The 27,803-nt window shown below is 40.1% G+C and overlaps 1 protein-coding gene across 1 annotated transcript in view; it reads right to left on the bottom strand.

Annotated features, from left to right (window-relative positions):
• Positions 1 to 1,794: 1,794 nt before the first annotated feature.
• The window catches only part of DGKI (diacylglycerol kinase iota), a 107,251-nt gene continuing 81,242 nt past the window's right edge, over positions 1,795 to 27,803 (bottom strand). The window contains exons 23-27 of the mRNA XM_042837764.1: positions 15,357 to 15,394; positions 13,690 to 13,810; positions 6,710 to 6,746; positions 4,302 to 4,401; positions 1,795 to 3,161 (exon numbers count right to left, since the gene is read on the bottom strand). Of these exons, the coding sequence (XP_042693698.1) occupies positions 3,045 to 3,161; positions 4,302 to 4,401; positions 6,710 to 6,746; positions 13,690 to 13,810; positions 15,357 to 15,394 (413 nt within the window). The 3' untranslated portion in view covers positions 1,795 to 3,044. The remainder of the gene's footprint in view (positions 3,162 to 4,301; positions 4,402 to 6,709; positions 6,747 to 13,689; positions 13,811 to 15,356; positions 15,395 to 27,803) is intronic.

The following is a 27,803-nucleotide window of genomic DNA, read 5'->3' as shown; positions in this document are numbered from 1 at the left end:
TGTGCTACCATTAACGGCTGAGGTCTGCCTGCTTCTAGTGGCTGTCCAAAATTGGGAATCTCACAGCAGGGGGGAAGGAATAAGAAACAATCCTGCTGTATCCTCACCCAAAACTTCATCCTTCAGTGAACCAAGCTCTGACATCCCTGGCTGTGCATGAGCCATCACAAAAAATAATACGCATGCTCTGTTATCTACATACAATACCTCACCAGTAATGCATTACTTGTGCAGTGGTTTGGACACCTTGAATGTTAAGAGGTACTACATCCAGCCAGCTCCTGTCCTAATTTCAGCACTGGGGTTTATTTCCATCACACAGTAACTGCCTCCGCAGTACACTGCGTACACAGAGCAGTAAGTTTTCTAGACAACTGTCTCACTCTGATCATAGCATCACACTCCTGCTGCTAGGGAAAAAAGCAGGCCAGGCTCTCTCATGTGTGCTCCAGCTACTTTGAGCAGTCCAAATGGCAGAAAGGAGCTCAGGAAATCTGTCTACTCCAGAGCCAGCCCCTTCTGTGAACAGCGCACAACCCCTGGGCACAAGAGACACCCAAGTGCACCAAGGGGAGCACTACAGGAGATGAACAGAGATCAGGCCCAAGTCTGTATAATAATTCACACATGGCTTCTGGAGGCTACCTGTGATCAGAGCAAACCTGTATTGTTCCACCTTCTTGTGATTTAAGGATGAGGGAGCTGCAAAGTGCTCACTGAGCATCCTGTGCTCAGGCCTCAGTCTGACCTCAGCACAGGACAAAATCCAGTCCCTGGTATCACTGAAGCTCTCTCTGTTTCTCACATCAGTAAAACAGCAAAAAGATACAACTGATGCTAGCATCGTTCATATTTTAAGTCAAATATATAGAAATATTACAGTATAGTCTTTTCTCACAGTTAGAAAATGATGCAATGCCTACCATGAAACCATACTGTGAGGGTGAGGGTCTTCCTTATGGAAGTTTCACATACACCAAAATTGTATAATTATATATTTATTTTAACCATTGCCAAATTCATTTCCAATATATACACCTTCACCATAAGCCCCTGCGTCATTATCAAGGGAAGAAATTTGGGTTTTATATTTTATTTCTCAAACGAGAATAAAGATAGAAAAAAAAAAAAGACAAAATACATTTCATGTCGCCATTGATCAATAGATTACAAATATATATAGTTTCCTTCCAGAGGAAGAAATACTAAAGAAATATTTCGCTCATATCAAATAAACTTTTGAAAACAGAAAAAATAAAATAATATATATATATATATATAGCTTTTCTTTTTCTGCCACAAGAATCACTCAAAAAGGAAGGAAAAGGAAGGAAGGAGGGAGGAAAGGAAGGAAGGTGGGAAGGAAAGTGGGACGGAGGGAAGGAAGGAGAGAGAAAAAGAGGGAAGGAAGGAGAGGGAGGGAAGAAGGGAAAAGATAAACTTAAAAAGAATAAAGAAAGGATTTTCATTCATTTAATTTCCACAACTTCTACTGAGGAAGTAAAACTTATCTGAACAATGACCTGAGTTTTTTCCATGGTTTCCAAACTGCATGAGATCTTGACGATCGACATCTACCGAAGACCTATCCCTAGAAATGCATTTGAAACCAACCACTACATGATCAGTCAAAACAAACAGCAAAGCAAAATTCAAAAATCTATTGCAAGAATTATGCCAAAAGTGGGCCACAAGTGTCTTCATAAGAACTGGGCAAAGTGGAAGCTCTGCTATTTCTGGTAGCTGAATTGTCTTTAATGATAGAAAACCTGAAGGTGAAAATTTTCTGTATGTCTGTGTGTGTCTGATTTTTCTTCTTTTGTAGTTATAATCTGTGAGGTAAGACAGAGAACAGATGAGTACAGTAGCCATGGCAGGCCTTTACAGCAGCTAAGCAAGTTTAAATTTCCAAGCCTATAGTGAGTAAAGAGCTGATGCTTGTCCTTTTTCTTGGGGAGAGCCTCTCTTTAAAACTTTTTTCCATTCCCCTTGGGGAATCAGGTAGTTTACAGGTTCAGCCAGAAGAAATTTTCCTGTTCCCAATATATGCAGTGCTTGTTCATTTATTCATGGCTGACTGATGACCTCCAAGTTTTCCTTTCCTTGTCATAAAACCCATCTTTCCAGAAGTGAAACAAAAAAAAAACAAAACTATTAGCTTTTAGTCAGGCCCGAATGCTGACAGAAACCAGTCGGTCATTGTAAGTACAGCGGTGGTGCAAGAAACCCTAGGGGCAGCTTCCTGCTCTGTCATACAACGTGGCTATATTGGATAACCTTTCTATTCAAATGACTGTCTCATCAGGATACCATAAGCATATATGCAGCAACAATGAGGAGGTTAGTTTTTGTTACCGTTATAAATTGACCCAAACCCTAGAAAACAAGGCAATAGGCAGAATCTTCTCCAAAAGTGAAAAAACTCTCCAGTAACAGAAGACCAAGGAAGCAGCTTCCAAAGGGATAGCAAAGGAGGGAACACAGCAGGTAAAAACGTTTTCTTCCTAAGGGCATTCCAGAACTCCTCAATTTTTTTTGCTATTGCATGACCAGGACACAGAGATAACAGATACTATTTAACAGATGACAAGTGAGAGGAATGGGAGAATTAAGGGTATGCAAGAAAATGTAGGGATGGTGGAGGGCCTGGTTAGGTGTTTCAATGTCCCAGTTAGTTTGGTTCCCCCAACACTCACTTCTCTCTTTCTCTTTCTTTTTCTTTTTCTTTTTCTTTTTTAATAAATTGTACAGATGAACATGGGAGAAGTTCATGCTACTTGCTGGAAGCAATTAAGGTAAATTTCCATGGCCCATGGATTCCACAGACCTTTGAATGTCCCACCTCATCCATCATGGGCTAACTTATGGAACCTAACTGTTCCGTGGCAAGACTCTGTAGCCCTTAGAAACTGGTGGCATGTCCTCTGATATTTTCCACGAGAGCGAGAGACATGTTGATTCCATCAGCTTCTTCCTCACACAATGCCCAAGTGCTCAGGTGCAGCCTTGCTATTTCTGAAGATCCTCTTCTCTGTTTTCAGATATCAGACAGCCGTTTCCAAATCCTCATGGGGAACCATTTGGTAATTCTGTCGACTTTCCAGATAGGAGGCCAGATCTGGATCACCAGCTTGCTGAGCCCTGTCACGAGGAGTCTTACCCTATAATAATAAAAAAACAGGAAGAAAAATGTTGTGCTACCATATTTAGAAGACCAGATGAAAGCATGACCCAGGAGAATTACTACAGACTCATGAGGTTCTAAAGAATTTCAAGGTCCTTGTGCAGTTTAAGACAAATCATTGAGCCCTGCAAGGTCATGTTTTTTGATACATTACTCAGAAAGGCTCACATACTGGAAGGAACTGAATTTTCATTCTTAGGGTGCAGTGGCTATGTGAGTAAATAGTGCAATAGAATCTCCACAAAACCATTCTTGCTCTCTCGATTGATGAAGATTAACAACTCAGAAAGCCACTTATCTGGATTCCAGCTGTTGCAGAAATACAATATATAGTACTGGAAAAGAGACTGATCTGAAAAAAGAGATCTGAAAAAGAGATGATCTCTCTCCAGCTTACAGACTACTCCCTGCAGTTTAACATGACAGAAATTGTTATTGTCTTGCTGCACAAAGCTATTTCCAACTCTGGAACCCATTGATCTGAGCATCTCTCAAATACTGATATAGATTGCTTATATTCAGAAATGCTAGTGGGGCTGATTCTGTACAGTGTTTCCAAGCAATTATATGTTTTGTTGTTTTGGGGGGTTTTTTTGCAGAATATTCCTAGGTTTTAATTTTTCCCATACATCTTCTTTCTCCAAGCTTACATGGAAAGACAGTTGTGGTTAGTGTCACACCAATGAACACAGGGGCAAGTGAGGACAAAAAAAGATGGTTAGCCACCCTCAGAAAGCAAGTCAACTACAACAATCTAGCCTCATAGACACTGTGCAATCAAAAACCAAGGCTTCCCCAGGTGGTCCCTGCCCATAAACCTCTCTTTTGACCACACAAGACAAGGATGCTGCTGTGCCATGGAGATGCTTCATTCACACCCAACATACCAAATAGTTTGAGGCCAAGCTCTCACTATAGTGAAGATGACCCACACTGGGGACTGAAGTAAAGTCCCTTGTACTTGTTTGAATCAATACAGTTTTCTAAGTAAAAACGTGTAAAAAGAGCTGTTCCTGGCACACACAGGGAAGCCTCAATCACACACACAGCAGGGACGGATGCTGATCAGTCTCGCTTGGCTGCAGTGCTTTATAACTCGTTGGCTAAGCTGGGTTACCTTGGAGTCCGTCTTTCTCAGCGAGGCTCCCGCATCCACCAGGAGCTGGCAGATGGCACGATGGCGCTGGCAGGCCGCTTTATGTAATGCTGTCTCACCCCTAGACCAAAGTACAGAAACCAGCAGTGAGACACATCACACTCATCAACATTTATGAAACAGAAGGTTCAGTGAACAGAAAGGGATGATGTATTTCTGCAAGGTTGCTTCTTCCTGGCAGAGGCGGACTTGTGCACTCTCCTCCTTAGCACCTACATCCTTTGACTCAGTAAGAAAACCTGCAGTGCACAAATAGCAGTTGGAGAACTGAGAAGTGGGAAAGAAACAGGCACAACATTTTTGTATTCAGAAATATTGTATTCAGAAAAACAAAAATGTCACATTCCCATCCAACCCGCAGTTCTGCTGTAGAGACAAAGCAAACACCTTATTTCATAGCAGGCTATGCTGGAACAATACTTTTATCTTCCTGCTTTTTCTCTCCTGAATCTCCTGTTTTTGGAGGCGTGATAGAAAAATCATGCCTATCAAAGCCATGACTGGTACAGTTGCTGCTCTGGTTCTGATACCTGACCATCATGGATGCAGGAGAGGAGATCTGTGTTTTTGTTTTGTACTTTTGGACTAGCAAGCTACTGAGGAAGCTTGAACACATGCTTTTCAGAACAGAAAGCTGTGTAGTAGGTGCAGGTTTATTGCAAAGTTCTTAATTCAGGGTGGGTCTACTTGTAGCAGGATTCTGAGAACGACTGTACTAATGAGGTTAAAGGAGCCAATTCATCTTTGACTAGAAATAGGAGGAAAGTAGTTTGATCTGCTTGAAGAGGTGTCTGTAGTACTACAGTCAAACAAGTAGGGCAATTACATGCACTCCAAGATAAAAAATGATAAGAATTACCAGTAATAAGACAGATGTAGAAGAGCATACATTCCCAGAAAGGAATTTCAGTCTCAGCCAATTACAGGGCAAGTTAAATATTAACAGGCAACTTTGTAATCTATCTCTAATTCATGAGGGCTAGATTCAGGTGGGGAAGATACCTGATTTCACTCTGAGAATCAAAAGAAAAATTTTCATTTTCAAGAGGTAGTGATAGGAAAACATTTGTAAAGGGAAGCCCTCATAGCTATATTCACTTGCACTTTTATTTCAGAGTCTCCACAATGCCACTGTACAAGGAGAAGGAGTATATGGACTTCACCACTGCTGGACTGCCATAAGTACCCCGTGCAGAACTAACAGAGAATGTCGGTAAAGAAGAGGATGTTGTGAGATGGATAATGATAGGCTTAATCCCTATGGGAAAGGCTGTTTTGTTTCTCATACATTCTCTATGTTTCCCAGAGTTATTTATGGATCACTTATACGAGAACTGGTCCAAAAGTAATGCCTCCTTTTTTTTTTTTCCCACAGCATCAAAGACAAATAGCGGTATGGCAGTAAAGCACGAACCTTTCTACCAATATTCTGTTACATTCTATTGCCATAAGACAGATGGCAGCAGAGGGGCATTCTGACAGAGTGGCATCCGACATGGAAGTGCATACGAAGCAAAGGTGTGTCACTGAATTCCTCCATGCAGAAAAAAATAGCACCTCCTGACATTCATTGACACTTGTTGAACTTGTTGTTATGGAGACCAACCAGTGGATGTGAGCACAGTGAAATGGTGGGGGTGGTGTTTGACAACAGCAACAAGAAAGACATACTACATTCTGAATGGCCATGCAGAGTGCCATGTGTGCAGACGCAGGTTCTTGTTCACTGCAAATGAAAATGCACAGCTAAAGATGGCACCTATGTTGGAACAATAGTGTTTTGTAGCTGGGAATTTGTTCTATCAAATAGTGTTCTTACGTTCTTTGCATGTGCTATATTTTCCATGAAAATAAAAACAAAGCATTACTTTCACAGCAACTTATATACATTATTGTGATACCCTGATTATAGAGAGATTTGTAAAGTCAAGTCTTTTTTCAATAATATTAGAGCTGATTGAGTTTCTAATTACTTGAGAGAAATCTTTGATGGCACAAGTTGTGTCCATTTAGAACAACCAAGACAGAGCATCCAGCACTGAACAAGAAAATTCTTGTCCTGACTTTTGAAATCAAGCCTTCATGTTGATCCTCATTGACTAGATTCTGGAAACATCAAAGCACAATACAGGACTTGAATCTCTCTAGAAAGACTTATGAGAAATAGGAAGCAATAGAAAGAAAATCTTTTCTGGTATTCAAGAAACATTTGTTCTAGGCCTGAAAGCTACGTGTGTGTCTGTTGTTTTCAGACTTGAAGGCATTTCTGTTTGTTTATTTTTGAAGAGAAGGGCCATTTTGAAAAACAAGTGAAGTTGGCTAACATAATACAAATACTGTGAAAAGCAGACAGGGTAGACTGTACTTACGTTTCACTGTCTGTCATGTCCAGTAATTCAGAAGGACCTGCAAAAGACAGTCAAATATGTTATATAGCATTTGTTTGCATATGCGAATGTACATATGGAATGTGTAAAACAAATCAACAGAAAGCTCAGTTGGCACAGATACACCAAGCTTCAAGGTAACATTTGCTTGCACAAACCCTTGCACAAGCAAAATTCTGAATGCACAGTCACTGCTGGAGTCTCAGTGCCAGGGAATAGCAGCTTCTAAATTATACTGAGAATGAATATTCATGGCATTTATTTTCTCACTCTTCACCTTGCTCAATTAAGTGGTTCACATAAGCACAGCACATTGGAAATGCTGATATAATGGAAACCCTGATATATTGCAAGTTACAATCTATTGTTAGTACTAGAGGGAAAATGTCATTAGGAAGTTGAAATTAGCCAAATTCTGTCCTGAATGACATCCCTGTGCTACTCTATTTAACAGCACTATACAGAATGTAGATCAGGGTGGAATATTCCCAGCAGTCCTTATATTGATATGCAAATCCTGTACTTTGCTGGTCAGCAATGATCAGGAAAGTAAGGTTAAGCAAAATAGAAAAGTTTTTTGTTAAGTGAGACAAAAAAATTCATTTTGTTGATGTGCTTTTGTTCTTGATATTCACTACAGGCAGATGTCTACAGCAGTAAATTCCATTGCTGAATTACAGTGACAGGGAAAAGCTAGCATTTGGATAGCATTTGGAATGAGAAGAACTTTTCCTTTTCTAGTCTGCCTTATTATTCTCCTCTCCACTTCTCTGGAGCATAGTGCCAGATGGTATGGGGCATTTAGCAAAGGAAATAGTGAAACTTCACAGGAATTTTGCTTCCTGTGCATGAATATTTCTCTTCATCGCACTTTGACTTTCAAATTCAAGAGTCCTCAAGAGCTTATGGCAAATCTCACCTGAAACTGAGGAATTTCACTCTGTTTACTCACAAAGGCCTACTCACAACCTCTCTTCACTTCTTTCACTGAGTCTATGCTGAAGTGGATCTGAGCAGTCCATCTCTCCCTCACTCTTTTTATAACATATATATGTAGTATGTTTGGGAGAGCTGATTGCCATGGCTTCTGGAACTGCAGATAGCTCCTTCCCTTCACCTTCCACCATCATGAGAAAGAGGTGGTCAAAAAGGTAGCATGCCTAGAACTCAGTGCATAGAGCATTGCATACCTACTGCAGCAGTTCTCCAAGCTCATTAGCCACTCTCCTAACTCTCATGCTACACCACACAGCGGTTTCACTTAGCTGTCATGGGTTTACAGCTCCCTATCCAATAGAAGAATAATCACAAACTACGAATTCCTATAAGCACAGAAGGATACAGGAGTCTAAGCAGAGTTCCCTTGTTGAGAAAAAGAATAGCTAAGAATCTAAGAACAAAAAAACAAACAACAAAAACAGACCAAACCAAACAACCAACAACTAGATGAATAAAAACAACTATATGAATAATATCTCTCAGGACTAAAGAAAGCCATGTTATTTCAAAAATAAAGGTTTAATAAGCCATTTCCTATGGCCTGCTGCAATACTACCTCCCAGAGAAAGGTGCAAGGAATGACTTGCAGTGTTAACTTAGTAAAAATATGTTTCTGCTCATAGAGAGGACAATGAAGGTTGTGGTGTGATGGTGCAGCAACATATCTGAACTGGCCGCATTGGGCACATTCTTATCTGACAAGAACAGAAAAAAGAGAGAAATTAGAAGAATGAGATCTGAGTGGACAGAAGAGCTGGAACTGAGTACGTCTGGTGAGAAAGAAAACCAAGGACAAAGGAAAACTGGTCAGGAGGGGAGCCAAGTACTAAGGATTGAGTGAGCATTCTATAAGTACAAATCTAAACAGGTGCCAAGTACATCCTGTCAGTGCACATGGGAGTTCTCCAGTAAACCATTCAAAACAAAACATCCAATGGGAGCAACCTGACTCCATCGCAGTTAGACTTAAGGCCAGATATTGCAGTTAATCAATTTACAGCATGACATGGTGCCAGAATTCATTCATTTTATTCTCTTTGACCTATCTCTAAAAGTATATGGTCCCAACTCACATTCAATCTGAGTTGTTTCCTTTATTTCTTCTTTATTTTGCATGTGCTTCTCTTAAACCACATCACGCTCTCCTCCTAATTCCCTTTCCCCTCTCATTTTGGACCTCATTTTTACATCAGTCTCCCTGGCGCTGCCAACCGACCATTCCAAATCCCCCTCTGCCCTGGGACAAAAGCTGCACATACGTGGGAAGGGCTGGCACTGGGAAAGCTAACAGCACTGTCATCCTGACCCAGCAGGGAGGCGACTGTTTTACTTCAGGACAAGAGGCAAAGAAAGAAAAGGAGACCAAGGCGCAGAGAGAGAGAGGACAAAATAACCCCATAGAAATCCGGAAGGGAAATGCATGAGTGAGATTTCTATCAAGCAAAACAGCAGGGGGGAAATAAAAACAAAAGATAGAAATGTGTGGAGAGGTGGAGGGAGAAAAAAAAAAAAAGAAAAAGAGAGAGAGAAAGAGAGAGACTTGGGGACTAAAGAATGGGGACAGGGGGGAGAAGTTTGCTTGAAAGGAGCTGAAAAGCATGACATACTGAGGGGAAGCCCAGCTGAGATCACTTTCTTTACTTCACATCTCCAATAGACTGTCTGTGTAGAATTATTAACTTTTTTCCTTCTTTCCTTCTGCCCCCTTTCACTCCACCAAAGCCCCTCTCTAATTTCTCAGGCCAAGCTGGGGACAGGAGGAGGCAAGAGAAGGAGACGCTAGAAAGCAGCTGCCCTTTAGCTGAGTTCATTACAACATAAAAGAGAGGCAAAAAGAGGCATTTCCAAAATATACAGCACCATGCAGTCTAAAAGGCCTCCAAGCCTGCAACACACCCTGCCCTCTCCAGTGGAGGTGATTACAGCTACCCACAGGAGACCCGAAGTTATTAACCTTTGCCAGTCCCTGGTCCCATCAGTCCCTCCCTTTGTACAAACGGGGAAGAAGTGAATCTGTTTTTAACAGTAATGTCCTTCACTAGCAGCATTTCTGGGAGTTCATCAGTCAAAATCTTCTTTGGTTAATCATTTAATTATGGTTTTGACATACAGGACAAAAATGGGTTTGGTTCATTACTGTCAAAGAGGGATTATTTTTAAAATAACATTCACTTGCGAAAGTAGAACTATTTCAGGTCTTCCCCCAACTTTGCACTCCTAATTTCTACCTGATGTGAAGATTAACAGTGTCTGTCTTGGACTACTAGCGTCTTCTGGCTCTGAATTTCTATTGTGTGAAGATGTCTCTCATTTTAACTGTCCCTCACTCACATTAACCTCAAATTTTGTAAACCTAGAAAACAAAATGGACTATTTTATACTTTGTGCCTTCTAGGAAATCTGAGCTGTTTACTACTTAAGCAACTCACAAATGTCCCCCTGCTACAAAACATTCTGCAAATCTAGAGCTATCAGTGAATGTCAGACAAACTCAATCTTCAACAGGCTTTGTCCCCACCATAGATCTTTATCATAGCAGAATTTGCTTTCCAAGCAAAACAAACAAAAAAACTCTAATAATAATAACAACAAATGCATTCTCTTGTTTACTAGAGGATGCTATCTAGTGGAACAAGGACAGTGAGGTCAGAGGTCACAAAGATGTTCAGAATGACATGAACTAACTGTTCCACCAGAAGTTTCCAACACAAACTCTTAAGTAATTGTAAGCAATGTTCTTCTGTTGAAAACTGACATTCCCTGGATTAACTACAGAACTCTTGCATTTTTTTTGAGCTTCTAGAGAAGAAAAGTAGAGAAGATATATATTGGATTGCTTGTCTTCAATAATTGTTATAAGCAGTTCAGAATTTCCAGATGAAGATTCGAAATCAAGTTTGATTCCAAATACAGGCAATGATTTAGGAGATCCTTTTCTAACTGAGATTCTTAAGTGTTCCCTACTGAACTGTGTGAAATAAATAGTTAATTTTTTTTAATGTGTAAGCATTGGTGCGTGAGATAGTTGACTGCAGCAAAAAAACATGTGGTTCTGATACCTACTGAGTTTGGCCCTCAGTTTCTTTCAAAGCGTTTTTTAGCCCAGCTACAGACAGATCTTAAAAGGTGACCTTTTCAATACAAGAAAAAGACCCTTGATTTATGAAGGCTTCTTGAACAGCATGTAGGTCTGTGTATCTGCCCTTCATGCATAGGAGATGGAGAGAAATTGTTTTGAAGGAACAGCAACCAACACAACCATTCCTGCAGCAGTAAGCAGCTGTTATAACACCTACTACACTTCAGTTGTTCTAACACCTACTACTACATTGCTGCTTCAGCTGCTGTTCCAGACTCATGCCAGTCCACTGATAAGTATCACAGCAATCTCTTTGTTTGACCAATCTCTGCTTTTTTCTATCTTGAGACGGGTTATTTTCCTCTCCTTAACATCTAAAATACTTCTGATCAAGATCACAATGTAATCTCTCATATTAATATCCCTGCATAGTTGCAGAAAGCATAAAGCCATCACCACAAAAGACAGCACAACACCATTTCCTCTTCTTCACAGTCCCAGTGCTATGCCTGAGGTGTGTTTGCTGGGGGCAAGGAGGGATTTACCACCCCTGCACCACATTCAATTCACCCCAGTAGCTTCATACCAGATAGCTAACAATCATTTTTTTGTTGCTGTTGGTCACTGTTTGAACTACATTGAGAAGATTTTCTCTGTGATTAATAACGGAATTCCTGCGCTGTAGCTGGAGAGTCTTTTGCTGTGAAGCTCTTATTAATGTTACCCATCTCTAGTCACGTGTTCTTGATAAACTCTATGACAGAAAAACTATGGGGGAATTAGAGGTGGACAAAAGTAATGGCCAAAAGAAGAGTAAGATCCATTTTTATCAAGCGTGTCGATTAGCAGAAATAAGAAGCTAGATACAGGGAAAGCCTCAGATATTAATAGTGTTGGATGAGGTCTCATACACTAATTATTAATGAGAAGATGCCAGGTGCCAGAGAAACAACATAAAAACAAGGACATCATGATGATGATGATTCAGCAAGAGAGCTTGTTTGTGACTGAGAAGTGCCCAGGGTAGAAATGAGATTCATTAATTGCTTAGTGGGAGAAAGAGGAGGCCCCTATTAGAGCATTGTCCCATGCATTCTCTGATCCCCAGAGAATGTTAAACAAACAATGCATTTGGAGAAGCCCAGAGCACATATGTCTGGAAAGCTGCAAAAGCTTCCTGTCATCCTTGGGGATGGGGGGGGGGGCGGGGGGGAGAGAGAAACTGAGTTGACATTTGCTCAACCTTCTGGTTTGTCTTTGTCTAACTGTCTGTAATCCCCTACATTTCTCTATTCACTTAAAAAATTCCCATGGATTTCCTGCTCACATCCTCACCAGCTTAAATGATCTCATTTTAAACCCTCATTGAAAGAATAGTAACTGGGTCAGTCTGTAATTTAAGGTACGTGTGCCTAAGAAAAGTCCTGGAGAGGTATCCATGAGAGTGAAGTGGCACAGGTCATGCAAACCAGGAGAAGAAACAAGAAAGACTAAGAAAATTAGGTGAAATTATGTCTATCTACAGAATTTAGAGGCATATAAATGAACTGTAACCTATGAGATGATCTAGAGAAGTCAAATAAGAAGTAGATTTAGTGATAGTAAGACTTGCTACAACATCGGAGAAAAATAGCCAGAATTTGGATATAAGGCTAGCTATATGTATCTATCAGATGTAGGTATCTCTACACAAAAAAAAAGACCCTTCTCTTAGCCAAATAACTGGAGAACAGTTCAGCTGCCCACATATGGATATTTTATGATATTTTGAAGGGCAAGCCTTGGTATGAATTTGGAATTACAGGGATGTTTGTCTAGGCTCCTGCTGGCAGTCCAGAAGGATATGAGTCTTCTACAGGTCTTGCATGTTATCTATGGACCCATGCAGAACTTAGACCTATTGACTATATCACACCATATAAAAACCTAAGCTTTAAGAGCCAAACTGAAGCTAAATCCCACTCCAACTAAAACCAGTGTTAACACATGTATTATTGTCTCTTTATTTATTGTGTGTAGTGCTTTTTTCTTCTCTCTGTGAAACTTCCGTAGCAACTTTCAGGCATTAGCTAATACATTATAATTGCCAGAGATAGCCTCTGTATTTGTGAGTAGTTGTCATGCTGTTGTGGCCTATATCATTTTCCAGCAGTGAACAAGATCACAGTAGTTTGAACAGGCAGAAACTCCTAAGTACTGCTAACTCAAACATACGTAAAATGCAAATTCTTACATAGCCCATGTAAGCATGCCTGCAATCCTGTTACTTACAAACATGAAAAGAGTCTGAAGGAAAAAACTGAAATGGCAAGATCACAGCATACGAATATAAATATTTTAAATGGATATCACAGATTATTGTTATGAGATGGACTTGAAAAACAAAAAAAAAAAAGAGATACAAAATATTGGAAGGTTGTGAAGGAAACTAGGCAAATCCAGTCTAGAAACAAATGCATAGCTTCCTAACCAGCATTATTAAATACTGAAATAATATCAATGGTAGGAGGGACTTTCCATTTCTGTTAATGATTTTGCACAGATTAGATCCTTTCTACAACACGTGCTTTAATAGGAAAACAAATTAATTTTGCAGTCTCATGCCAGAGGGCAAACTAGAGCATCGCACCGGGTCTTCAGACATCACAACTGATGAAACTGTGAAAATTCCCATTCTCCTCAAAACTCATTTTAGTTTCCTTTCATCTGGAGCCATTCCTGTCATTGCCGCCACATTCCTAGTCTCCTGCTCACGCCTGCTACAAGTGGCTGAGGGTGATGACAACGAGTGAGAATGCTCCCAGCCATGCTGTGCTGTGTGGTTTCACCTGGCTGACACACTCGGCTGCAGTACAGCTCTCTGCAGGTTTGCACACTGACTCACCGTGTTCCAGGATATACTTCACAATCTCGCCATGCCCACTCTTGGCAGCGTGATGCAACAAGGAGCCATGGTCAGGTCCTTGGATTAGCAAATTGGCTCCTTTTTTACAGCATTCTATGAACTAGGAAAAAAAAAACACATGCATACCCATAAAGAAGGATAATGCAGGAAAAGCAGAAAAACAGATATGCAGGCAAATCATGTATTAATTTCCGCAGATCAGTACAAGAATGCAATGCAATGAAATGTAATATTACATTAAAGCCAGCTTTTAGGCCCCAGTGAAAAAAAGATATTTTAAACTAGAAGCATTGACAATTATATGGGTTAACAAAAGCAGATCATATTTCCTGAACAATGAGACACTGCTGCTCTATGGGTGGTGAATTATTGCTTGCTATAAATGACTTGCAAAAACACTTACAGTGAAGCTGTTAGGAAATTTAAAAATATATGTATTTAATAGAAAATTCTGGCTTATCTCCTGAAAATTTCACTTTTTTTAATCAGTAAAGGAAGCATATCCAAAGTAAACACTTTCTGACTAAACCAGAAAACTCTGACTCAAAAATCTATAGGGAGCTGGATTTGAGCTGCCACACTCTCTCCTTTCCATTCAGAGCCCTCCAAGATGAAGGCACTATCCAAGACAAGGACAGGCAACATCCACTGGTCAGTTCTCAGATTTTCTGTAAACTCTTTCTGTAATACAGATTATTGCAGAAAAGAGGGTGTAGCTGGTGACAGTGGGACATTACTTATGACACATGACAACTGAAGAAGGAAAAGTTTCCTTGTCAAAGCAAACTCAGGCAAAAAGCTTTCAAGTAACAGAAATGGAACAATATTTTAATGACTGCTTGCTTGAGGAACATTCTCCCCTAGTGTGGCAGCTGCAGCATCTAGGGAAAGATTGGAAGGTACATCTGCAGGCCAAGGGTTGCCCTAACAGTACTGTCATTTTTATGAATGGTTCCAAGCTGGCTTTTTGCAGATAATATTGCAATCATTAATCACACTCCTCATTCAAATTCAGGGACGTGTTTGCAAACCCCTATTTGGCTACTGAAACACGTAGCTTGAATAAGTGTCAGGCATAGAACTTCAGACTTAGAGAACAAGGCTTTTTACATGGGATGCCTTTTCCTACCAAAGCAAGGTACCAAAAATTGACTATACCAAAATGCTATTGGTTTTGAGACATCTATCAAACAGTAAGTCATCAAACTGAGTTTCATTCTACCTCGTCTTTGGTTGCCTAGGAAGATATTAAGATGTCTCTAACAACTCTAATTGCTTGGCCACCAACATCACTGCAATAAAACATCTAAAACAACATCTGCAACATCTACATTGTTGCCTAGTACTACATCTTCCAGTACATGATTTCTCTATTGATAATTGACACAGTGCTCTATACAGTGCATTATGGACCCTAGGCTGAAAGGTGCTGCCTAACACCAGATCCTATTCACTCAAATTTCACACCTCACCTAACTGATGTGCTTCCTAATACTCAGGGTTTCCTGGAAAGGCTGTAAAATGGCGTTTGACAGCAGTCCCTACAGCAGTCTGTTTATGTTTTGAGCAGAGGTGTGATATAATTTACAACATATCAAACCTTCTAGTAGCTGTGAAAACGTGGACACTCAGTACTCTGTGCTTACCTTCAGCAGATCACCAGCTATGACTGCCTGTAAAAGTGCTGCAAAAGACAAACAGAAAATTAATATTAGGTAGAAAGCATTCTGTATATGGCCTCACAACTGAGAACACATCTCACTGTGTGCACAAGTTAAGACAGACGCTTCAATCCACTTGTATCCTCATATACCATTAAAACTGGTGAGGACTCTGGACTGACATTTTGAGAAGGGAGAAGGAAGACTATGCATGTTGCATGAATGATGTATGGACATTGAACCATTTTTTCCAATGACGCCCTGGAACTGCATGTTTCTGTCCGAAGTTTTGCTTTGTGGCACTTCAGAGAATTTTCAAGACAGGATGGACTTGACACCCTGGCACCTAAGCTATAGCTGAAGATATCAATGCCAAACACCTGAGATTCCTACAGACCGCTCAAACTGTGGGACTGATGGTGGAGTGGTCAGTCAGCATCAGATACACTGAGAGTCCAAAGCCACAGAAAACAGAGGGGCAAATCAGAGATTTCTTAATATTTATTTGTATTGTAAGAACATCTTGGCCTGCCAGAATGCAGCAAGTCCCATCAGTTTGGTAGGCAAGATCAAACACAGAGCAGAAGCCAGATCCCATCCTTTTACCTTTGGTAATTTAGACAGACACAGAAGGAAAAAGAGTCAAAGAGAGGCACAGTGAACAAAGAATCACAATAAGGCCGGGAAGAGCAGTGAAGAGAGCCCAGGTCTACTCACTGCCACAACTGTTTGTCCCAAGCCCATTAGAAAGAAGAGGGAAGGCAACAGCCTGAGACTCTGTATTGTCCTATGTATAGGCTGCACTGAGCAAGAGTACTAGTGGATAACAATTAACCACCCTTTTCCCTCTTTCTCACTATTATAACTTATATAATAAATTAAAATATATACACTATTGAGAAAGCAGTTTTTTGGTTTGCATCATAAAAAAGCATTAAACATTTGCCTCAGTTCATTGTTTTTCAAGAGTGCCAAAGCCCATTTCTGTCTTCAACTCTAGACAGTGCAATCAGGTTAAGCATTTGCTGAAGTGCTATCCTTGATATAATGATGCCAAAAGCTCATTTAGGGAGGAACAGGGGAGAAGGAAAACTTTAGTAAGGACCTGTATCTGAAAAATAACACACAGGAAACTGCACAGTGTGAATTCCATGTGGAGTTTTTGTTGCAACTCCAGAAGTGACATGGCAGAAGAGGAGAAGTATGAAAAGACAACTCAGCAAACATTCCTTTCTTTGAAAACACCTGGACTTCTATACAGCTTTCAGAGGTCTCAGTGACACCTAATGCCCTAGTCTCAGAGCAATAGGAAAAGCAAAAATTCAGTCCAGCTAATTTCTCATTCAGGAAAGCAAGAACTGCAATAACAAGTATTCCTTGTAACACTGGATTTAGGGCAGTCCTACAGTGATCGTAAGTTAAACTAAGTCTAGTAAATCCCTTAGTGCCTGTGGGGACCAGGGCACTCTGCTTTGAGGAATGGAAGAAGTCAAACACTATCAAGTAGGATAATGAACTGGAAAAATACATTTGTGTCTTTTCTTCGGACTTCATTTTCAGTGGGGTACAGTAATCTTTTTTCCCCTGTAGTTCTAGTGCTGGCTCTGCCTAATTTAATACAAGAAAAGAATGTGGCCCTTATGCTACTCAGTTCATCTTTTTTTTTTTTTTTTTTTTTTCTTTTTTTTTCCTTATTCACATTCAGTGCCACAGTTATTGTGTGGGCTGATGCAGTCTGGGCTTGTGTAACTATTCTGGTCTCCTCACACATGCAGAAATCAAATGAACTGGTGACACCAGCTTTTCATTGCCATCTACATTCTCTATTTTAAGATATGGTTACCTTAAAATTACTTAAGAGACAGAAATACATTTTCTCATGCAAATTAGAGTTGGTAGTTGAGGTTATAGTTCAGAAAATCCATGAGATCCAGTAAACTGTGAAGTCAAAATAAAAGTCTGGCAAGTCTTCTGCATTGAGGACTCATAACCAGAGGTTTTCCTGGTGATATTAGGATAAAACAGCTTTAAACACATTAAACAAGTTAAAGCAATCTTTTCCTCTCTTCTCTAAGCCTCCAATCCAGCTAAGCATTTAGGTAGGTGCTTAGCTTTGAGCTGATCACATTCTTTTTACCAAGCCTACCTGCAAACGATTTTAAGTACCCTGATAGAGTATAACCTATTGCATAAATGAATGCACTATAGATCAACAAAACCAGCTGTCATAACAAGTAGATGAGATCAAAATAAAATAATTCTGTACAGTAAGCCACAATACTGGGAGACTTAGAAGCTATAGAACTAGATATAGAGAAAGGTTCAGAATAGGGCTCACTTTTGCACACACTTATTGCTTAGCAGACAAACCCTGTAAACTCAAATGGGGTTGGTGAGCATACTCAGGAGGAGGGGTTGCAGGGCAAAAATTATCTGGCTGTAAAAGAAGTGGTTAAAGCAAGTAAGAAAATGGTAGTGCTAAGACAGTTGAATGAGAAATTGGCCAAAAACACAGTTAACATGCAATACCAAGCTATCTTAAAATCACTAAAATAAGCATATTTTTTTTGTCTTCTGAGCAACGCTGCACCACTGGTGTAATAAACAACATGAGTTATGAATTGTTTTAAATCATAAATAACTTCATGCCTTAAAGATGCTTCAAAAACTACTTAATTTAAAAAATATTTAAATCAAGCCTTTTTTTTTCCTCAACTTCTCGTGTGACAAATATGTTTCATGACTAATAGAAATGTTTTATTACTCTTTTCATTTCTTTAACAAGCAGACTTATTGCTGATGAAATGTGACACCTTGACAAGACTCAGACTCAAGTGGTCTGGCCATATAACTAGGCTGTCACAGTGCTAGACACCCTGGGCTGCCTTCTCAACAAAGTTCAACTCTTTCTATGTCTGCATCATACAGACAGCCCCTACTCCATCTCTGTACCATGAGCAATTGCTTTGCTGAAATGCCCAGCAAATGTAAATCACTCCCAGGATGATGAATCTTGACAGTCACTTCGCTTGCCAGGATATGGACAACCAGAAATACAGATCATGCATGAAACAGCTGTTGGAGAGCAGCAACTTTGGGTCTCCACTGGATGAATTTTGACACCTGGCTCTAGTCACCCCTTGGCCAACTTAAATCAGCAAGTTGGCCACATTACAAACAAAACTGAAACAAGACACACAGATGACTTATAAATTAAATATTGAACAGTGACAAGTACATAATCCACTGACTGGGAAAAAAAAAAAAAAAAAAAAAAAAAAACAAAGCCATGTTAAAAAGACTGGTATTTGAATTCTGGTAATTCTCCAAACTAATGCAGCTTTCTCTTTGTACTTAGCACTGTTGAGGCCATGCCTTGACTGCTGTGTTCAGTTTTTGGCCCCTCACTAGAAGATATTGGGGCCCAGGAGCATGTCCAGAGAAGGGCAACAGAGCTATGAAGGGTCTGGAGCATAACGCTTATGCTCACACATTTCAGGAGCTTTCTGTATTTCTGCAGCATGAGAATATCAGGGTGGGAAGGGATCTTTGAGTCACTGAATCCAGCCTGTAGTTAAAAACAACCATGGAATGGTTTAACTGCTCACGTAAGACTGATTGTACATCACTCCAGCACAGACCTCAAAAGCTGCCCAGCACATTCTCATAATGTAACTGCAAACAAAGACAGACCTATGACCGCAACGTATCACAAGAAAGAAAAACAGTAGAGGGACAGAAGATATTGCCACTATCTTCTTTCTTCAGAAGCAATATTTGATAAAGACAATTATCAGAACCATCTTGAGTGAGGAAAGGCTCAGCCACCGACAACTACACCTTCCCATCTGCCATGCAGGAAAATAACCCTCTGATCCCAAAGCTGCTGATCAGCTCAATGCCAAGGACATAAGTGGGTCTCAGCACCAGGCTACTGATATGACAGAAAAGAATCTCAAAGCACAGTATGGTTCTACAGTCTGCCAACATCAGCAGTACAGAATTAATCTGTCTTTTTATGTGAGTAAAGACAACCATAAGCCATAAATATCTTCCAGATTTTACTAGCCAGACTGCACACTTGGTTTTATGCTTTCTAGGTCACAGTTACAACTGCTACTACCATGCAAACTAAGCCATAGTGAATAATGATAAAACCGTTTGCCTTCTTTGAAGCTATTGCTGTTTTCAGGGAATTCTTCAGTGAAGGTCTGGGGAGCATCAGTGGAGGGAGCATAATATTTAAAAGTGCTTTAAGATATACATACTGCACTGTCATGGTTCTATGTTTTTTGCTTTTGGGTTTCAGTATTCCACATCAAAACATCATGTAGTGTACAGGGTATTAAAGTGTCACTGCCCCAATCCCAGGTACCTATCCCTGTACATTACAGCAGTCACGGGATCTGGCCCTTCCAGGTGGGGGTGGCACTCTCTTGCTGCCTTGCAGTGGGTGCTGGAGGGTGCTTTCCTAGCCGTTCCAAGCTTTTCAGGTTTGAACTCCTGGGCTCAAGCGATCCGACAAATATGCCGCTACACTAACATCAGCATGTGACAGATACCAAGAACAGAGAACGCCCTTAGTTTATGAATTGTTATGCTTCAAAACAAAAAACATAGAACCATGACATGCACAAAGGAGTTGTCACATCCACGATTAAAGTGCAGGTATAAGGTATTCGAGGTATAAGAACAAAACGCACTGTGTGAAAGCAAAGCATTATTTATGATAACACATCTTACTACAGGTTGAAAATTATAAGGCTAACTATGCACCTGACCATGTATGACAGTAAGAAAGGAATCTTGCATTTAAGCACATGGGAAATTCTGGTAGGATTTACCAACCATAACTCCAAAGTGTAAAAAAAATTGGGGCTGATAAAACCTTCAGCTCCTCCAGAAGACACAGTAAGACAAGTGATGATCTGAATTATTCAGGACCTTGTGCAAACCTCATTTATCAGGCAGTGGCTACAGCCATCCAGCTCTTTCTAAGACAAAGAACTTGGAATTAACATCCCATCCACATTTCAGTGCTGGATGTTTCTTTCTGGTTAGAAGCAGATAACAAATACATTAGACTTCAGGGTTCCACTGTGAGTCATCTGACTATGAGCCTCGGCGTACATCTCCATTTCCTGCCAGATATGCTCCAGGGAACTCTTAAGGATCACGTCTTCAAATGCAGCCTCACTCAAACCTTGCTGGGCTGATAGCAATAAAAAAATAAAATAAAAAAAACCTGCAGCAGAAGGTGACATCATCACATTTCTTCGCTGTTATTAAACTTAACTTGGCCTATCATTAGCTTCCAGAACATTCCCCATTCTTTATTACTGCTGAGGACTATGAAATTCACAGAACCGGAAATTTAAAATAATTACTGTTTTACATGTTGAGAAGTTAAAAGCTGACCCTGACTAGAAGAGTGTTCTTTTTACACAGCAGGAGTCTTCTGAGCTATTAAAGTTCAGCATTACAAAAAACGATAAGAAAACAAGTTCCTGTTCATAATTTTGCACTAGTTTTACCAAAATCAATGGTTTTATCAAAATCAATAATAACTATTTCAGTCACTCAAAAAGCTAAGCTCTCAAGTGAGTGTGTAGTCTATATAGATTATCATTCAGAAATACACTGTTTTCTCTGTAAACAACAATTTGCTTGTAAAAGCTCTGTACAATCCAGTAAATATCAATCCTAATATGAAAAGCTGACAGGAACATAACTTACACAGAAATGTACAGAGTTGACCTTTCTTTTACTGCAGACTGACCTTCAACCTTGGCCTGCAGGAAAAGGTGATGGATCAGGCCACTTTGGAGAAGCTGTCTATGGAATAACTTAACATGAGCCAACAGTGTGCATTTGCAGCCCAAAAGGCCAATAGTATGCTGGGTTACATCAGAATAGGGGTGGCCAGCAGGGACAGGGAGGGGATTGTTCCCCTCTGCTCTGCCCTTGTGAGGTCCCATCTGGAGTACTGAGTCCAGATCTGGGACCCTCAGCACAAGAAAGATATGGAGATTTTGGAATGGATCCATAGGAGGGCCACAAAGAATATCAGAGGGCTGGAGCAACTCTCCTACAAAGAAAAGTCGAGGGAGCTGGGCTTCTTCAGCTCGGAGAAGAGAAGGCTCAGGGGAGACCTTACGCAACCATTCAGTGCTTAAAGGCAGATTTTAAGCAGGAGAGAAATCAACGCTTTACATGGGTAGATGGTGATAGGACAAGGAGGAATGGTTTCAAAGTAAAAGAGGTCAGACTTAGATTAGATGCCAGGGAGAAATTCTTTACTCAGAAGACAAGGAGGTGCTGGACCAGTCTGCCCAGAGAAGCTGTGGGTGCCCAATCCATAGAGGCATTTAAGGCCAGGCTGGATGGGGCCCTAGGCAATTTGATCTAGGTCCTTGACTACGTGGTTGGCAACTCTGCCTGTGCCAGTGCAGTTGGAACTTGATGATCTTTACGGTCCCCTTCCAACCCAAGTCACTCCATGATTTGATGGTTGGACTGGATGATCTTATAGGTCTTTTCCAACCTTAGTGTTCCTGTCATTCTATGATTCCTGTGATTTTATGACTACTTCCCTTCCACGAGGAAAATGATAAACTAGCATCTCAGCTGACATATCTAAAAGGGTCTGCCAGTACCACAGACAGTTTTTAGGGATCCACAGTGAAGAAAAGTTGAAAATCTCTGCATTTGAGCTTTTATAAGCCAGTCACCTCTACTTAATATTTAATCTGCTTTTAAGGTTATTGGGGAAAAAAAAAACAAAAAACAAAAAAACACCCTTTAAAATATGTACTCCAGATTGTCTACATAACTGAGAAATTAAATAAAAAATTAATAATGCTTTGTTGGAATGACTGCAAGCTGGCAGGTCTTTGATCTGCAGACAGTCTCAAGTCTCACTGAAGCTGATGATGCTTAAACATTTCTCTTTGAAGCTAAGCGGAGAGGAAAGAGCAATTAAACGTTTCTTCATGTCTTTTATGCACCTGCAAGTACTGGAAACAACTAGTAAAGATGGCAACAAACAAAAGTAAATGGGAATAAAATCTCATGCATTGAGGGGTTTCCCAAAAAAAGAAATGGAAATAAATATATCTGTGTGGGTATGAGGGTCAAAAGACTAACTAAAAATAAACGCAGCAAAGGAAAATGGCCAATGGAAATACTGGGTTAGAATTCTGCAGAAAAAAAAAAAAAAAAAAAAAAAAACAACTTTGTATTCATTGGAAGAGGACTTAAAAATGTTCATCATTATAAAACATGGAAAAGCTCTCTGAATATGGGCTACCCAGTTTGGACTCACATCCCAGTCAATCAAGCCCTAGTAAGAGACATCTACTCCCTTTGGAATCTATTATTATATGAGTGCCAAGATAAGGAAACAGATATTTGATCCTATCATAAACCTCAGGACTGATTTTTTTTCTTACAGCTATATATAGGAAAAGCTGTGTTGAGGGAAAAAACACCGATTTTCAAGAGAACACTGTAAAACCAGACCAGATACTACTAAGGAATCTGTCTGAACAAAAAGCTTAGTACTGCTATTTGACAGTGTGGTGGTTTCACCTTTATGGGCAGCTAAAGTCTACCACAGCCACTCTCTCACTCTCTCTCCTCAATGAAAGAAGGGGAGAAAATACAATGGAAAAGGGCTCAAGGGTTGGTTGAGGTAAGGAGAAGGAATCACTCATCAATTACTCTCATGCGCAAAATGCATTTATATCTTTAAAAAAATAAGTCTCTCACAAGCCCTTCTGAAAACTGGAAATTCCTGAAGGAGCAGTCTGCCAAGGGAACAGGAAACAGGCAAAGGTTTCTGGACTTACAAAAGGAGTTACACAGCAGACTCAAGACTGTATAAGAACTGTGATAAAAATAAGAACATTCAGCATTTTTGCTGAATGTTCACAGATCTGAATGTTCGCAGATTCCAAACCTACAATGTACAGGTGTTTGGTTGGTGTTTTTGTTGTTGTTGTTGTTGTTGACTATGGCAGAGACTGATTGATTGTGAAACTTTTTCCAAAATGTATTTGTTTGCTCCCACTATCCAATATCCTAAGGAAACAGATGGTAAACAACATTTCCCCACAAGATTTCAGCTTTGGGAAAGGCTCAGACTTCTTAGGGAATCTCAGGACTTCAGCAGTGGTCGATGTAGCTCATGAGAGCAGAGCTGCAAAGCACTATTTCCATGAAAGAAAATCAGATAAAGAGCCTGAGAGTTCAAAATATTCCTAAGAGAACAAGAAAACAGACAATCCGCTACAACTAAAAGCTCAGAAGCATATCAGCTGAACAGCAGCCAGACACAAAAGTCTGATGACTGTTCAGCACAGGGCCTTCTCAAAGCATCTCCAGCTAATCCATCTGTACAGGAAAACATGTGTATGAGCACACCGTCTCCTGTGGTTTAAGAGGCACTTTTGAAGCATGCTGGCCCTCTGAACAAGTCATACTTCAATAATATCTATTTCTGGGATTGCTCAAAGAGGTAAAAAGTCCTTCTCAACAGTTTGGGTTGTCCTTTACCTACAAAACTACCTAATTCTGTGCAAATCCAAAGGGAAGAACTGACTCAGTATTAACTGCATCTGTTTGCCTAATTTGGGAATAAAACAAAGGAATTTATCATGCAAAAATCACCCCTTGCTCAGGTAGTTTTTGTATTAAACACCTTTTCTTTTTAGAATTTTAGATTCAAACAACACACAGTTTCAAATCACTGTTTAGGGAAAAGATTAAGAAAATAAGTTTTTTTAAAAAGTGGGTTTTTTGTTTTGTTTTTTGTTTTGTTTTGTTTTTTAAATAAAACTAACACACACAGTAAAGGAAAAGAAAGGCCAAATTCTCACTTACACAGAAGTCCCTTCATAAAACTCTGGAAGGATAAAGAGGCTTTCAAGCAGATGTAAATTACACCCAAGCTGCCTTTAAGGCCCCATTTGCACTGTCAGACTAGTTTAAAGGTAATTTGATGCCAATTAGAGTCCACCCTGAATTGTTTATGTGGCACTGGTGCTGAGCTGAGAGTACAGTTGATAGTTAGGAGTGGAAGTATTCAAATCCTAATGCTAAACATTTCCTGCAAGACAGTCTCAACTAGTTTTACAAAGGGAAGGGATGACCATAAGGCGAAAGGGCTTCCTTTGTAAATGGTCCAAAAACCCGAAGAGCAGTTGCAGATAAACTAAATACCATCTGGCAGACATCATTCCTTTTTTTAATTTCCTTTTGCCTTCCACCATTTTTATTTTTAAGCCAAGATGGGAACAATTACTGTCATTTTCAGGAGTGATGTGGTGGAAGAAAATGTCTCTGATGAAGCAAGAACACAAGGCAGGGAAGACTGTGGCTGACTAATGCAGACATTTTATCAACAGAGTGGCAGTAGTTTGGCAGGAGGGGAGTTCTAGGCGAAATAATTAAGAAATGATTTACTTTTTTTATTAAAAAACAAAAAAAGGGTCGCAAAAAAAAAAAAAAAAAAAAAAAAAAAAAGAAAAAAAGAAAGAAAAAACAGGAACAGTGAGGATCGTGTCATTCCTCCCCCTCCCATAATATGGCAGACCATTACTATTACAGACACTCCTATTGCAATTCCTTCAGGTCTTTGCCACAGCAAGGCTAGCTGCAGTGCCTTTGTCCAGCAATATCTAAGTAACTCATATTAAAAGTTAGGTCTTCACAGTAGGAATAAACAGTCTGAAGGTCAGTTCAAGCTTTTATTTGCTGGCCAGATTCTTGAGTGTTTGGAGGGAATTTTCTTTCAATTTTATTTCAATGAGTTACCATTGGTCAACTGACCACAAGGAGCATCACTGTGTTATCAGAAACAAAAAGCAGGAGTGAAGTGCAATGTTAGGTCACCCAGGTCTTCTGCTTGAAAACTGATGCCCTGTTCTCCAGACAACACTTTCACTGATCTTATGCCATTCCAAGGAGAAAGGGATTAAGACAATGAAAAGCTGGAAAGAAATTTCTGTTTTTCCCTACTACCTACATCTGCCAGACCTTTTCTTCCCAGCTGCCTACTGATCCCTCAGCCTATTTAGATATAATGGGAGATGGGATATAGGTACCTTCTAATGGTTTTGGAGAATGGACCTCCCTCAGTCCTACAGAAATGCTTTCACAGAACACTTTCTCTTGCTATAGGTATTATGGCTCTCAATCGAAACCACCCTATGCTGAGATGTGAACACACAAACTCTGATCAGATCCCCACACTACTGTTGGTTCAGCTGGCCACAGACATACTTTCAAAACACTATCCAGGATGGCTTTCTTCTCAAAGTGGCTAATTAATCAAAATAAATATCTGCAGTCAGGAGCCCCTCCTCCCTGCAGCACTGCCTTTGATTTGTTCAGTGAAAGCATTCCAAGACATCTTAATTTGTTGCAATTTGTTGCAGCAACATCACCCTGAAGAATATAGCTTCTCAGTTGGAGATGTGCAAAACCACCATCACTCCCCTTTGAAGGAATCTGGTTTACAAAACAGAAGTTTTTGTTGTTTTGTTTTTAATGACTCTACCAGCACTGAAAGATTCAGCAACAACTCTGGAGTTGTTATCCTTTTATTCAGAATAGAAACCTATTTTAAGAATAAATAAATAAATACATTTTAAAAGCCCACTTGTGAAGAGACTATTCATTTGCAGACTCTGACTAGCAAGACCAGTGATTAGTGAGCCAGAAACAAGAAAGAAGGTCAATGGGGTGAAGCCCAGGTTCCCAAGGTCAATATGGACAACAGGAAATCCCCATTTTCCAGTCAGTGCTCTCAGCTCTTGTGCTGTTTTCTGGGACTCCCACACTCATCTTATTTCGTAAGTTCAGACCTCTTCCCTTTAATAGGGCAGACAGCACTGGAGCACACTAATGCACAGCACACGGTCTAGAAGAGAGGTGTCAATACTAGATGGCAAAGCATTTTTCTGTATAGGATGAAGCTGCGCTGTCTTTCATGCATACACTTGGTCACTCCCTTCCTTATCACAGAATCGCGGGATTGTAGTGGTTGGAAGAGACCTTCAGAGGTCATCTAGTCCAGCTTCTGATAAAGCACATTCCCCAGAGTAGGTTCCACACTAAAGCATCCAAGTTGTTTTGAATTTCTCCATAGAAGGAGACTCCACAACCTCTCTGGCTCTCTTCACCCACAGGGGCCTCTACACACAGTATTGTATTTCTCACCCCAAGCTTCCTGCTGAATGCTATGCCAAGTAATCCCTATGGAAAAGTCTTCTAACAGATGCTAGTTTGATGGTCATCATTTAAAACCCTTTCACTTCTAATGCACTTCTGGCTCTGGAAAAAAATGCTTTTAAAGAATAAGGTATTCAGACTGGATGGCTATCAAAAAATCAGCCCCTGAGAGAATCTGAAAGACCTTCAGGTGTCCCTACTTGTCTTTCCAACCAGAAAATCACTCTTCACCTCTACCCACTGTGTCATATTATGACACAGTAATAATATGACACTGTAATAACAACCTTCTCCAAAATTTCTCTTTGATGATATTTGCCTCTTGTCCTAATTTCTCATTTCTCACTTATGCCCTACTCCCTCATGAGTTTGGAATCTACTGCAGCAAAAAGATATTGAGTTTAACATAGCAAAGCTTGCCAGAAATTATTCTGATGCAACAAAAATCATGTCTGCTAGAGGAAAACAAGGCAAAAAGCCTTGCTCGTGGGTTTCTACCCTAAAACCTTCTCTAAATTACCATGCTTTCATTTTCACTTTGCTGGATATGTTTGGTCAGACTATTAGGGAAACTGGGAGTTAGTTTTTCTACCTGGTCTTCATATGTTTTGGTGTTTTGTTTAAGAAAAAAAGAAGAAAGAAAGAAATTGGATTTCATTCTCTAAATGCTCATGTCTTAAGTACCTTGTACCAAAGGCATAGACAAAGGTTTCAAGAATTTCTAGTGGTACTGATTCTCTTTCTGAAGCTATTAAAATGGCTCCATTTAGTAACTGATAAAGGTGCCTTTAACACGTGTCCATAACAAGGAGTATTGTGCACTGTTACAATTGTTCAATAGATGTCCAGTCACAGACAGACAGTGCTTCAGACTCACCCTCTCTTCAGCTCAGCATAATGCATTGTCCTGACAGGGATTAATGGAAGTGCCACTCACATTAGATGCTAACCCTGGTAGCAACTCTGTTACTCCACGAGTGCTATGGCTGCTTCTGGCAACTAATACTAGAGCCAGGTGCTGCACACTGAGGAGAAGAGCAATGAGAAACCAAAGTGAAGAGCACAATGCAAGAACCCATTCACAATGCAGCGAGAAGACCATGGACAAGGGAAAAGAGACATTTGAAAAGGGTCGTAAGAATAATGGAAAAGAAAGAAACACACAGAAGAAGTCAGGGGGGAAAAAAAAAAAAAAAA

The sequence above is a fragment of the Centrocercus urophasianus genome, unplaced genomic scaffold, assembly GCF_019232065.1.
Source record: "Centrocercus urophasianus isolate 14NV4802_14NV808 unplaced genomic scaffold, USGS_Curo_1.0 seq_73, whole genome shotgun sequence".
NCBI classification, from domain to species: domain Eukaryota; kingdom Metazoa; phylum Chordata; class Aves; order Galliformes; family Phasianidae; genus Centrocercus; species Centrocercus urophasianus.
Note: the sequence above shows the minus strand (reverse complement) of the source record. Positions and strands in the feature narration are given on the sequence as shown.